Raw genomic sequence first — 14,877 nt, 5'->3', positions numbered from 1 at the left:
GTTGCCCAGTCCTCATTAAATTGATCCTCTTTAAGTTTATGTCCAATTGCTTTTTTGAAATTTCCTGTAGGATCTGGTTCTATCACCCTGTCAAATCTTAACTACCCTCCATTTAAAAAAATCTTGATTTTCTCTGGTGTTCTTTTGGCAACTATTTTAAATCTGTGACCTCTTGCCATTGACCCACAAGGCAGAGGAAACAATCCCTCCCTACTTGCTGTCTCAACCTATTATAATTTTAAATTTCACAATTTGATCATGTTGTAATCTCTTCTGTTCTAAAGAGAACAATCTGCGCATCTCAATTTCTATGGAACTCAAGTTTCTTATTCCTGTTATCAACCAGCTAAGCATTGTTAGTACCCGTTTCAAAGTCCTGATATGCTTTCTAAAATGTGGGTCCAGAAATATACATAACTCCAGGTGAGGCATAACCCATGATTTGCTTAGCTTTGTTTTTGAATTTACATTCTTTTTGAAGCCTTAAGTATCAACATTATATTTTCGAAGAATTGAATGGCTTCTTCCAGCTTCCACGTTTCTATGATTTCTTGAACCATCACAGTAATTTGCTCTGTCATCTTCAAATAGATGTTACTAGGCAATTCCATAATCTGTGCTGTTGTAGATATTTTTAATCAGCCTGTTCAGCTGCCTTAAGAAGCACCTCTTGAACAGTCAGTACCTGAACATGGGCCTTCTAGTCCAAAGGTAGGGACAGTACCGCTGTGCCTTCCTTATGGTCTTGTATCCTGCTCATAATAATACAATTCAGATTATATTGTTTTTCTGTCTTGTTATCCAAAGTGCATCATGTCACATTTATCAGCACTTAAATTGTACCTGCCATTAGTCTGTCTGTATCACCAGCCTAAGTCCTCCTGAAATCTGCAATTCCCTTCACTGTTTATTATGTTGTCAAGCTTTGTTTCATTCTCAAACTTTAAAATGTAGTCCCTGCACCAAGTGATATATATCAAGAAAAGTAATCTCTGTCAGACCCCAGAACAAATGCCTTTCCAATCAGGAATATAACTGTTTATCTATACTTTCCCTGTCCTAACCCTTATCCAGTTAAGTGCCCATTATGGTCATCTCCTTAATCCCAAATAAGATACATATGTGGGACTTTACTAAATGCCTTTATATCATCAGACAGTTTGGGAAACATGATTTTATATAGTCAGATTTTTCTTGTAGATGGTGTCAGCTTCTTCTAGTTTTTAATAGGGATGAAAGTTGTGTTAAAATTTCTTTTTTCCTACATCCATAAGCTGCCTTAGTCAAAGCTTGGTGCATCAATTGTAGAATATTTACAGAAGGAAGTGATTTGAAATATTGCATTTACAAAGCAGTTCAAAATGAAAAGGCTAAAGAATCTGGGAAGTATCACAAACCTCTGTTTAAAAGCTAATAGGACATTTCCTGAGTCATATTGTGTTGTCCAGTGTTCACAATGATGGTAGGGCAATTTTTTGAGGGGTGTATAGAATTTTGGGGCATCTTTAATACTTGCAGCATTAGTTCATTTAATTCTAATAAGAATAACAGGCTGTGTGACTGTTTTTGCATTCTTGCAATTTCAAAATTAAAACCCTGTTTCATTTCTAAAAATAAAGTCTCTGAATCGCCAAAGCCAAGAGAAAGAAGATATCTTGCAATTTGTGATTAGGGATTAAAGCAAACTGATCTGAGACTGTAACAAGATAAGTGTTAGCGTGTGAAATGGGCCTTACTTGTTTCATTAGAAGCAAGTGACTTATAAAGGAGTGCAGTAAAAATCCAGCCTGGCCAAAATGTACATCCACACTGCTCATTTTAATCTCTGGGTTGGAGATGTGGTCGTAGCTGAACTTGGAGTCCTTAAACCTGGATTGACCAAAGTCAGCTACTAATTAGTGTTTTGCTAAATCAAACTTGAAATCTCTTTCACATTAATCACCAAGAATGCTTCATCACATCTCTGCTGTGATAGACCTTGAAATCAATTTGGACTTGCAGTTTGTTTTTATGTTTTAAAGAAATTGCATAAAAAATTTGAAAATTAAATTGCACAATTTTATTTAATTGAACATCTTGTGGGAAGTATTGGAAACCATCATGAAAATACACTGTCTAACCTATACTGTTATGCAGTATTTGTTTATTATAGAATGTGTGGCAATTATAAAACAGCTAAGAAGTAGCCTTAAAATTCTAAATGCTTGCACTGGGTAAGCACCTCTATACCATGGATTCCGGTTACTCTTTGCTTGTTTTGGCTTTGGCTTCTGTTTTGTAGGTTCCGTTGGGGACAATCTGTATGTTTGTTTGTCTTTGTGCTGAAGCTGCTGGCTGTTTATTTTAAACAAACTCACATTTCTACCAACAGAGATAAAAATGTTCTAATGCACCAAACTGACTAACCCTCTCTTTGTTTCATTCCAATGCTGCCATGCATGTCCTCAAACACATCGACCAATAGGATGATGAGGAGGGCATATGGGCGTAACAGTACACATGAACCAAAGCTACAGTTTTGTTCTGAGGGGTGAGAGCTTGGATTTTCTCTTCTCAGATCATATTGCACTGGATGCTGTAATACTCAAATGTTCTTCTCTTTGTGCAGAGTTTCTTTGTGCATGTTCTACTGTTTGTTGTTCTTGTGTCACTGCTTCTCTCTCTCTCTGTCCACATTGCCTTTGAAAGAAATATCAATTAGAAACTGATATTGCAGCAGAGCAGGTGAGAAATAATTCAAAACAGTACTTCTGGAAATGTAAAAAAAAAATTAAGGCCGTGGCAGCAACATGCTAATATTGACAAATTCTACTGAAGGTTGCTATTAGGAGAAAGTGAGGACTGCAGATGCTGGAGATCAAAGCTGAAAAATGTGTTGCTGGAAAAGCGCAGCAGATCAGGCAGCATCCAAGGAGCAGGAGAATCGATGTTTCGGGCATAAGCCTTTCCTGAAGAAGGGCTTATGCCCGAAACGTCGATTCTCCTGTTCCTTGGATGCTGCCTGACCTGCTGCGCTTTTCCAGCAACACATTTTTCAGATCATTCGCTATTAGGCATATAAGTTGTTACTTGTTACCTTGATATTCATTAGCAACTTATTCTACAAGTGACGCTACTTTTGAAATCAGGAACTGAAGTCATGGCCAATTTTCACTGCGGAAATGTGAAGAAACAGGTTTGGACGATTGAAGTGAAGGTCAAAGAAGGAAAATTGGCCCTAAAGTTGAATGCTAGTTTATCACCATACTACTTCATTGAAAAGGTTGCCACATGACCTTTTACCCTAACCTGATCAAGTCACGGATAATTTACTTCAAGGACTTGTGCCCAGATATTTGCTTTGCATGGATATAGCAGATTTTCTACAATGTTGTTTATGTGGCAGATACTAAAGGTAGTTACATTTACAATTCCTGTGAAATTATCTAATTTGTAGAGATAGCTGCATTTATAAAAATAATGATCTACTGAATTAAGAAGGATTAAATATGTGTTAAAAAGCTAATACACATCATTGCCAAACAGATTTCATGCTGGAATGCAAATTAAATTTAACTTGAAAAATACTTCTGCCCAACAAAACCTGAATATTTGAATACGTGAATTGACAATGACATTGACCCTTAATGATTAATTTATAATTGACAGATATAAAAATAAAGATTGCATCATAATAAAAATCTAATTCTAGTTTGCTGTATCGTTACGATTGAATGGGAGGAAACACAATTGAAGAATCAAGATCGCTATAGATATCTGAATCTGAACCCTGTGAGATTTTTGATATAAATTTGTTTTGACAGTTCTATGATGCTTGTCCAGGAATTATTATGGCCTATGAAAATAGAGGTTCTTATAGAGACTCATTTTGAATCAGTGTGCTATCTTGGTATTGATCTGGAACTTCTGCTTAGTTCTGGAGGTATCAGTTAGAGTTTTGTGAAATTATTTTTCTTGTATCATGTGGCCAAAAATAATTTTACTGATTGGTAATGAGGCTGGTCCAAGCTTACCATTTCATATATTTAGATTTGTAAATTTTCATTCAGAAAAACATCGGGTATTGAACACTGATTGCATCACTTGAACATTGTAAACATGGATGCTGATAGGAATTTTAGTGCAGTTAAAATGCACTTCATAGTTGAGCCTCTCTCTCTTGACATAATGCATTTTAAGTGGTTCTTTTTAGATAGAGTGCAGGACACCTTCTAAAAGATAGCAAGGCCCTTTGATAAATATTGTTAAGACAGAGAGTGTAGAGAATGATAACTTGGAAAAATGACACTTGAATTTCCTGTGACTGACTGAATGGATCAAATTATAAGATTCCAAGTTTTAATTTTTTGACTGTATTGAACAAACTTTTCAAGCAAAATTATCTGAATATTATTCATTTGGCAACTTGTACTCTATAAACTCCAGGTGAGCTTGCCCACTTAACCTTTAAAATGATGGACAATTTCTTTATACATTTATTCTGATTCGTCTCTGAATTGACGACTAGCTGTTCTCATCTCCTGATGGCATACTTCCTTTTCAGCTTTCCAGCCAGAACGTTCAAGCCTCTGAACCTCCTCTCACTGTGAAGGTTACCTTACAGTTCCACTCCCTAAGCAAATCTTCCAACTTGTTTAAACCATCAAAAATTTGGTTTCTTTAATCTGAGCATGAGCATGAGTATGAGCTTCAACCAGCTGTCTGTTCACAAACAATACAGACAGGCTGTCTCTATCTGTCTCTGCCCTTTCTCCCTCTCTTTACATACAAACATACAAATTGAGAGCAGAAGTAGGCTATTCAGCTGCTCAAGTCTACTCCATCATTTAGTAGGATGGTTGCTGATTTGCTGGTATTTTGAATTCCACTCCTGATAACCTTTGATTTCATTACCTAACAATAATGTATTTGTCTCCACTTTAAAAATATTAAATTACCCCATCTCTGGCACCTTCTAAGGTGGTGTTCCAAACTCTCCCACTGCCCTGAGAGAAGAGAACTCTCCTCTATACCCTAAAAGACGATAACCTAATTTCAAACAGTGCCCGCTAGATTTGTATTCACTCACAAGATATAACATAATGTCCACACCCAGCTTGTTTAAGAGCCTTTAGGACCTTTATATACTTAAATCAAGTCACCCCTGACTCTTCTACATTCCAGTGCAAACAAGCTCAATCTGTTTAACCTTGCGCAAAAGACAGTACATTCCGTAAACCTCCAACCCCATCTGATACATTTACCACCTCTTTTAAGGTGACCAAAACTGCACAAATTGTGCATAATTGCATAACTGCATAATTGTGATCCACTACAGTCTTAACTCAAAGATATCTGATATCAGGCTAAATGGATTCAGGAGCATGATAAGCTAAGAAAGGTATAATTTTCAAAAATAACTTTCTCTGTGAACCATCAAGAGCAGGAATACTGCTCAACAAGATAATCTTTGGCTTACATGGCTTCTGGCTTTTATTCTGTGCTCAAGCATTAGGCTTAAAGTTGGAGACCATTTCATTGGTCCCCAGTCACAGCCATTGCTGCCTTAAACTCCATTCCTACCTGTCAACAACATTATTTATCCTACCAGATTCACTTGGGAAATAGCCTCCAGTCAAAAGCTGAGGCCTGGTAGTTAAAAGCTCTGTTCTCACAGCCATGAAGGCTGAATGGCTTCACTCCAGCTTGGCTCCTGGGCGCATCAATCCCATTTCTCTAAAATTATTTGTATTGTGCATGATTTTCTATTGTTTCTATGTCATGGTTACTCTGAACTATGCAATGATCCTGTTGAATTTTGTTGGTACAAGAAACTTTCACACAATCAGTGTGATTTATAGTTTTGTACCACTGACAAATTGCTGTGTTGAATTAATAGTTTAGCAATTACTTTGAATGCTTTTGAACAATTATCTGATCATCAACAATTGCATAACTCTACAAGCTCTTTCCTGCAATTGATAAATTATGCTTCCATTACTGTTTGAATCTTCCATTTTTAAGAAAGTAACGCAGTGGGTATTTCAACCATCTTCAGTATATCATCAACCCTTTGAGGAGTGACACAGAGGTTTTGAACGACAAAAAAGCTTCCAGACTTTAATTCCATTAATACTGTTTCACTTTATTGCATAAAGCAAGGTAGCAAGAAGTGTTTGAATTGATGGTATTATCCTCGTGCTTGTGATCTAAACCTTTCCTGGTCTCTGAATCAAACTAAAGTTATTTTTTTCAAAGAAGAATGCTAGTCTTTATTATTTTGGGAGTTCCTCTTATGTTTGATCAGCATTGTTTGATCAGCATGAGGAAATGACTACTTGGAGCTGTCATGAAACTAACCTCTGAAACTAAATGCATTGCCTCGTTTCAGTTGCCAAGGTACCTAACCCTGATTTGGAAACCAATATCCGTCAACCTTCATAAGACCATTGAACTGGATTCCTTAGGACACATATCAGAGATATTGTCTTGGCTCCAAAATTCTACCAATGTTGCCAATCTGCCAATTGCTCAGATCTGATTTTGCTAATCAATAGTATTGGCTGACATGATATGTTTAGCGTTTTAATTGCTGTTGCTGCGTGACCATAAATTGTAAAGAGAATATTTCCTTTATTTGTGACATTACAAGCTTGCAAGCCAAGTCAATTATGTGATTAGTTTTGGAAATGCAACTGTCTGTCTGGTTTGAAACTTGCTAGGTTTCTGTCTTGGACAGAATTAATGTGTACAAGTACAGGCTCGGCCGTGAGTGAGTTCATTGGTGTGACTAAACATGAAATCATAAGTTTGACATTTATTGGTATTAACGCTAATGTCAACATTAGCAATTGATATAAGAGCATGTCTGTGACTTAACTCCAACTGCAAATGCATGAATACCACAAGCCTCTTTACTATTGAAACTATAGTTAGATCAATGATTCTGCTCCACAACACACCTGCTTCCTAAATATTGACTGACGGCTTAATTGATTTCCTCTCCTGAATAACGTGGTACGTCTTTTCAAGGCATCATCGTTATCTCTTTCTCAAAAACAAACTCCTGATTCTTCTGATCTCACGTATTACCATCACATTTCTAATTTCTGTTTCCCTTAAAACCTCTTGTATTGCCACCTCTCTAAATATAATATGCTCTTTGAATCTCTCAAATCAGGTTTATGCCATTACCACATCATCCAAAAGACCCTTAACCAAGCTCGCAAGTAACAACCACTGAGAGTTTTCTCAGTGTACTGTTTGTTGGCATCCACAGTGACTGTGGTGCACTTTTCTCCTAGTTCTTGTCTTATATGGAAGAAGTCCTGAGTTGAGCTTCTGATCCCAAACCCTACAAGATGTGTTGGTTGGAAGGCTTATTATTGGGTTGATTCATGCTAACTTTCTGTCACCTCCTTGTAGGAATGCTAGCATACATATTTAATATTATATTGTGCCTTTCTCCACAAGCCTTAACATCCAGACAGCTATCTTCAGTAGCATACTGAACAATTTTGTTTTGTTCGTTATTTCATAAAAGAACAACTGAATGTATATTTTTCTAGTTCAATTTGAGACTAAGTAGCTCAGCCAACTTGTTCGTATCATCTGAAAGAAGGCAATGCATTCATTGCTGCAGGCATATGATTGGAAAACAAAAACCATTGTTCAAGAACGGAGGTTTAATACCATTCCATGCCATGGCCAGGAAGGCTTGCTAACAGGCACTCAAGATAATGATTCTCCATGTCTGGTAGTTGTGCCTTCAATTGCCAAGATCCTATGGACTGAATCTTTCTTTCTAAATAGCTTCACCATTCTTTTGTCATTTAAGCTGCTCCTTAAATCGCACTTCAACTATCTTGTGACTCGGTGATAAATTTCATCCATTGGGATGTTCACTATGTTAATGATATCAGTGCATTGTGTTGTTGTTAGAGGTATACCAGTCATATTTAAGATGGGGTTCAAATGTCTGAGTGCACTGAGGAGGTTAAGTTTTTCAGGACTTCGAGATGGCCAACTTTTACCCTATCTGGTTATAAAAGTCGGATAAAACTGAATGAGTAAACATTCAGCTCTCTCTGATGTGAACTCCTGAAAGAAAGAAAGAATAAATCAAAAATCCTGAAAGGGAACAGCAGGTAATAGAAATTACAAATGAGTTGTATGTGAAGTTTAGCAGTATGTTAGCATTTGCTAATATAACAAAGTTCCCCATTTTAGAAAATAGTTAATTATAGATTTAATACCTATTGAATTGTACCTTAGTTCCGCAAGCAACTCTTATACAGACATAACTTACATTGTCACCATCTAGTAATTTGTATTTATGCACAAAAACTTCATTCAAACCCCCACTTTGTTCATTCTCACTTGCTCCAGTGTTGTAACACAACAACACTACCTGCCAGCACAAGCTGCTTTACAATACACTGTTCATTTCCATAGGTACATAATTTTATGTTCATAGTTTGTAATAACCCATTATACACATATGATTGCATTCTTGGCCATATCCACCCTTGTCAGGAATTGTTTTTATTTAAACAAAGCTGAGCTCGGGAAACCTGTTGAAGAATATTTTGACTTTAACCCATCTCCAAGTGTCAGTGCAACCAAACTTGAATGTTTCAAGAGTATTATAACTCGATAATTTTTCTATAAGTAGGAGTTTTTACAGTTTTAAAATATTAAAAATGTTGACAGCACTTCCAGTGTAAACCTTGTAATATGTGCCTGGAAATAACCAGACTGTTCTTTACCACTGGGCCTGAGTGAAATGCAGACTGGTGTTCAAGAAGTTGCTGAACTGTCTGTAAGGATCCTCCCTGAATTAAGTTTCTGGAAAGTCTCAATTACAACTTATTCTTTGCGTTTAATGTAGAAAATGTTTCATGTCACTTAAAATTATTCACGAGGAAGGAGCTGCAGCACAGTATTGTTAAATAACTCTGAAATGATTAATTCACTTTCTCTGGGCTTCAAGACACTACAGGGAGAGGAGGCCTTTTCCCATCATTTTATGCTGGTATAAAATTCAGTATTTACTGTATTTCACCTCCAGACCATTCTATCTTCAGCAAAACATTTATATTTGGCAGAAATGTAGATTAGAGAATTGAAGCAGAAATATTGAGACCTGTGCTAATTTTCAGTGTGGCTTCTCCAGTTAAAGTCCAGAACGTGCCATCCTTCTGATAAAACCTTAGGTCCATAAAACCTGCTAGGGTGGATGTGGAAGATCACATAACATTATTTTGAAGAAGAGTAGGGGAGTTACACCTGAGGCCTGGCCAATCCCTGTCCTGCCATCACCATCACAAAGAAAAAGATTATCTGGTCATTATCGAATTGCTGTTTGTGGGTGTTTGCTGTGCACATATTGACTGTATTGTTTCCTACATTAGAACAGCAATTAAACTTCAAAAAGAACTTTGTTAGCTGTAAAGTACTTTGAGCCATCCGGTGGTCATGAAAAGTGTTATATAAGTCTTCCTTCCTTTCTTTTAGGTAATAATTACAGCTTGAATTTTCCTATTTCCTGCTTGCACCTTGCCCCTATGTATGTTTCAGCTCTTGATCATAACCAATGCCATTTGTGCTGACTGTGTTTGGTGACAGGGACAGTGGGGAGAGTGTTTTTTTTAATAAAACAAGTTTATTTCAACGTGGTAACACGTGCATTGAAATAAATTAAATGCAAAGAGGGATTTGAACTAACGAGTATTAGTGAAGCCCGGATGGAACAAGTCTGTTTTTATTTATTTGTTTATAGCATTACTTGTACAGAGAAACAGCATGGTTGCTTTACAAATGGCAAAGGAGTTAAGTAGGAGACAGGAAAGCTTAAAGTTGGAGACTGAAGGATTGAAGATATGGGTTTTTTAAGAGGCCTTTGATGGATGAAAGAGTGGCAGTAAGGCACTGTGGTTTATGGTGAATTAAAATGAGCAAGAGTGTGGTCACATTGATTACAGAGCAGATGAAATCACTCCAGAAGTTTTCTTGAGGTGATGGAACTTGTATTCCGGCCCAAAGTATGGAAAAAAAAATTATAGGAATTTACTGCACAGGTGAAGACCACTCAGTCAATTGTGTCTGTGCCATTCAAAAGGAATATCCAGACTAATTCCACATTTCAAATCTTGAAGTGCTGTAACGTAGAGTTATGGACAAATGTATTTTTAAAGTGTTATGAGGGTTTCTGCTTGTCCCACCTTTCAACCAATACTTACAGATCCCTACCACGCTCTTGGTCAATGTTTCTTCTCAGATTTTCTCCAAGCTTTAACTCTATCACCTAAATCTATGCCCCCTGATGATGGACCCATTAACCAAGAGTAATCCATCCAAGCGTAATAGGACCTTCCTATTCATAATATCTCAACCCCTTCATTTTATCAATTCCGTTTCCCCTCAACCTCCACTGTTCCATAGAAAACAATCCAAGTATATCCAGACTTTCCAAATTATCATCACCCTACTGTTAGATTCTTTGCCTTGCTTAATAAAAGAAAGTACACCTTGATCTTTCTTGACCACTTTTATCCACTTGTACAGCAGCATTCGGGGAGCCATGGATATATGCTCCAAGGTTTCTCTTATCCTTTGTACTTTTCAGTAGCCTAACATTGATTCTTATTCTCTTGAATTATTAAAGACAAAGAACAATAGAACTCTAATTATCAAAGACATCAAGGGATATAGAGATAGTTTGGGAAATTGCATCAGCCATAATGTAATTGAATATTGGGGGAGACTCAGGGGACCAAATGGCCTCCTTCTGCTCTCATTTCTTCTGTTCCTTGTCATTAGCTTTAACCAAATGGATTACTTGACACTTATCCGACTCCATTTGCCACTGTTCCATCTGCCTGAAATTCATTGATAGCTGTTAGTAGTCAAGTTTTCCTCATCGTTGTAAGCCACGTGGTCATTTTCTTCTGTTCTCTGCAAACTTTTAAGTTATCCCCCTACAATCATTGCTATATACAGCAAAAAACAAAAAAAAAACATTGAAGAGAGTCTGGCCATGCCCCAGTGGAATGACAAACACCTCATCAACAGTTACCCTTTGCTTCCTAGTTACCACTAGTTCAGTGATGTGGACTGTTACTTTACTGACTAGCCTGTCCTGTGGAACTTATCAAAAGCCTTGTCAAAATGCATATAGACCACATCACTGTCCTCGTGAACCGTCCTTATTACTATCTCAAAAAAGTAATTTGTTTCAGTCAGATATAATCTTCCTTTAACAGGTATATGCAGTCTTTAATTAATTCATGTTTTTCTAAATGAAGATTTGCTCTGTCCTTCAAAACTTTTTGCAATAATATAAGATTAGGTTGACCTGTAAATACTTGGTTTGCCCCTTTCTTCCTTTGGAAAAAATGGTGCAATATTAGCTGCTCTCACCTATAGCCAGAGGGGATTGGAAAATATTCTTCAACAAAATAGGTGACAGCTATTGACTGGTTCATTTCTCAGCGCAATGCCCTGACTAATTGGGGTTTAAAATTCAAATGAAGCATAGCGGTTAACTGTCAGTCATCATTGTTGCATTCTTTGTGGCAGTGCATATCAATCAGTGTACATACCAACCAATCAGCACTCTCCAGTCATGCTGTATCAATGTTGTTTTTTTCCTTAAATTTTTATTCATCTAATGAGTTCAATATGAAAAAAATACTCTTTTTATATTTGAGAAATGCTAAAAATTGAAATGAAAATTGCCAAAAAGAAGCTGACTTAATTTCTTAAGCATTACTGAAGATTAGTTTTTGGTTTACTAATTCATCTCAAATGTTTTCATTTATAAAATTCTTTGTATCATTTACCCATAATATGTTAATAATTCATTGTGTCTTAAAGATTTCCTTTAAGAAGGAAAGTGGCTATTTTGCATTCTTTCTAATTGAAAAATCCTGAATTAAGTAAATTAATGGATCTGTAGTTTTGCAAGGTGTATTGTGACGCAAGGATATGGAACATGATGTACAACAAATAAATCCATTGCTTATATAGCTTTATAGCAGCCGTGGACTTCTATAATTTGTTGCATCCAGTCTATGTTGTTATTTTTCAGAGCATAGTTCATTAAAGTTTGCACAGAAAACTGGCCTGTCTTTTGGAGCAAATTTGGTAGTAATTATGTTGTATAAAATATTCAAAGTAAAGTTAGAATATTTATTAATGAACATCTCTGAGACACCCGTTTTCACCTCAATGTAATGTACTCAATAGTTCTGACTGACATAGTTTCCACACTCTTTCACAGATCTGACTGAACATCAGAATAACAGAATCATTAAAATCAGCTTAGTACACACATTGGCATTCAACAATTGAATTCTTTCCATTGTGAAGCCACAAGACCCTTTTGTTTGATCGTAGAAATTTATGGCACATGAAGAGGCCATTCAGCCTGTTGAATCCATGCTGAGCCATCAAGAGGATGGTTGGATTTAGCTCCTGTTTTCTCCATGACACTCCTTAGCTAATCAGAGTTTTTTTTTCGCGAACTAATCAGGACCCATTCTCTGCAGTATAAATTGTTGTGATCATTTCAAATTTGTCATGCTTGCATCTGTCCTAATGAGCACAAGACAAAAAGCTTTGACAACATGTTTCTGTATTCTGCAATCTTTATACTTTTGGAGGATATGAACAGCAGTGTTAAGGCCAGGATCCGCCCATCCCCAACAGTCCCCAAGAAGGCAGCAGTGAGCTGCCCATCCCCTGGCCAGTGTATGCAAAGTCAGATTATAAATCAGACCAGCCTAACTGGATTGTTTGAATAATAAATGAAATTTCATGCATATCAGTACATAAAATTGACTTTGCTGTTAAACATAGTGCCGCAGTGCTTTGTAATATTTATTTATGTGATAGGGATTGTTAATTATTAAATAGACTGAATTACTTTCAATTTTAATTTTGTCACAATGAATTAACTTGTTAATTATACTAACTACCAATGTTCTAATCTCAGTGCATCTTCTAAGGCATGCAGAATTACTGCATTCCCAATTTTGTTGTAGTTAAAAGCAAGTAAACCAAATAGAAAGGCATCTGGATAAATGGGACTAATGAGTTGAAGTCAACAGTTAATGTGGGCAATTACGAAATAATGAGACTAGGGTGAGGAAATATATATGATGGGAATATAAATTCAGTAGCTCATGGTAGCACCTTGTTTAGACCACAGTGAAAGTACTGACTGGTTTTACACTACAAAAATTAACAGAAGACTGAAGGAAGTGTGGAAGAGATTTATAAGACTAATATCAGAACTAAAAGGAAATGATGCTGGGAAAGTTTGTTCAGACTATGAACTGTCATTGTTGGGGTTGAAGGTGCTCAGAATTATAGAGAGATTTAATGGGGTACATTTGGAAAACAGTTGTTCCTATTTGAGGAATCTTGGAGAATACTACATATATTGGCATCAAAGTAGATGTTCTGAGGCTAAATTTTTAACCAGAAATTAGTGGGTCAAATCATACATGAATATTCTTTTTGAGGGGTTGAAAGCCACCCTCTCCCATTGTCTTGATACCTAACCCATGGCAGTATGTCAGCTAATTGCAGTTTTGAGACTGTTCCTGCTTGCATTTCTGGAGGCTAAAAGTGTCAAGGACCATGGCGAGTGCATGGGATAATGGCTTTGAGGATTAGCCACATTCATGTTGAATAGCAGATGGCTTTGATGGACTGAGTGGTCTCGTCCTTTTTTTTAATCTTTCTATATCCCACAGACAAGAATGCAATAATGCTCAAATTTCCTGTTTTAGTCATGTTGATTAGGAGCTGAATATTGGCCTGGATACCTGGGAGATTTGATTGTTACTCAAATTTAAACGTTGCAAATGTAGTCATGAATTTTGAATGCTTAAATAGAAAGGGAAACAAAATTCTGAGCATGCCTTTAGAAATTGCTGAATTAAAGGAGCTACTTTTTTTCAACATTTGAAATTCTTTATGGTTGATTTGAATTGGTAAGGTTTCGATGGCCACCACGTGAAAGGACCACAAACATTGCTTGGATTATATCCTGATACCTTGAGTAATGGTATGCAATAAGTAACAAAATACATAGTATAAAGAGAAATCCTGAAATTTATCCCTGCAGCAATGGGTCATTTTAAAGAGAGACAGGATGTAAAGTAAAACCATCACTTGAGCCTTTGATCAAAGGGCAGGTTGCCTACCTCCACCCAGTATGCGATTAATACACAAGTACATTTCACTTTAAGCAACAGTGACAAGGCAATACTACTTATTTGAAGTTTGTCATCTTACACATACCCAAGGAAATATGTAGATAATTTAAGATTTTCTTGATGTGTATGCTCCGCTTATTGTCACAAAGTTTGTGCTAATTTTAAACAATCTGTTACATTAAGAATTTGATTATTTGTTTGACAATGTGCATACATTTGGCTAGAGCAAGAGTTTATATAGGCATTCTTTAGAAACATGTTGCTTCACATCAAAAGTTGCACAATTTAATGAACATTGACACAGTCTCAAACTAACATCTTAGTGAATGATTAGCAGGTTTGCTGTAACAAAAATGAGTCAAAATTGTCAGTTTGAAGATTTTATATTTCAATCAAAATTATATAATATAAAATTAATTAAATTGGAGAGACACTAAGTTGGTCCAAAAAAATTATTATTTAGTCAGAATGATGATTTCAGGGGGAAAAGCTTTTTTTGTTAAAACATGATTTTCTCTCCTGTTTTAGAATCGTACATGTTGATACCACATACTCGTGAGCCCACAAACAAAAGGCCAGGTGCTTAGCAAGCTTCTGCCAATTTTGTAGTATAGCTGCCTATCAGAAATTCAGTAAGTGCCCTAAGGTGACTCATACTGCCAACCTTTCC

The 14,877-nt window shown here is 36.4% G+C and overlaps 1 protein-coding gene across 10 annotated transcripts in view; it reads left to right on the top strand.

The window, feature by feature from the left end:
• The window catches only part of LOC140483773 (ERC protein 2), an 830,166-nt gene that overhangs the window by 668,962 nt on the left and 146,327 nt on the right, over window positions 1-14,877 (top strand). For 3 of the 10 annotated variants that reach the window (XM_072582320.1, XM_072582321.1, XM_072582319.1), the window contains one exon: window positions 2,465-2,530. The exons of the other annotated variants lie outside the window; for them this stretch is intronic. In XM_072582320.1, coding sequence (XP_072438421.1) covers window positions 2,465-2,491 — 27 coding nt within the window. In that variant the 3' untranslated portion in view covers window positions 2,492-2,530. The remainder of the gene's footprint in view (window positions 1-2,464; window positions 2,531-14,877) is intronic. 10 annotated transcript variants of the gene reach the window in all.

The sequence above is a fragment of the Chiloscyllium punctatum genome, chromosome 12, assembly GCF_047496795.1.
Source record: "Chiloscyllium punctatum isolate Juve2018m chromosome 12, sChiPun1.3, whole genome shotgun sequence".
Taxonomy (NCBI): domain Eukaryota; kingdom Metazoa; phylum Chordata; class Chondrichthyes; order Orectolobiformes; family Hemiscylliidae; genus Chiloscyllium; species Chiloscyllium punctatum.
Note: the sequence above shows the minus strand (reverse complement) of the source record. Positions and strands in the feature narration are given on the sequence as shown.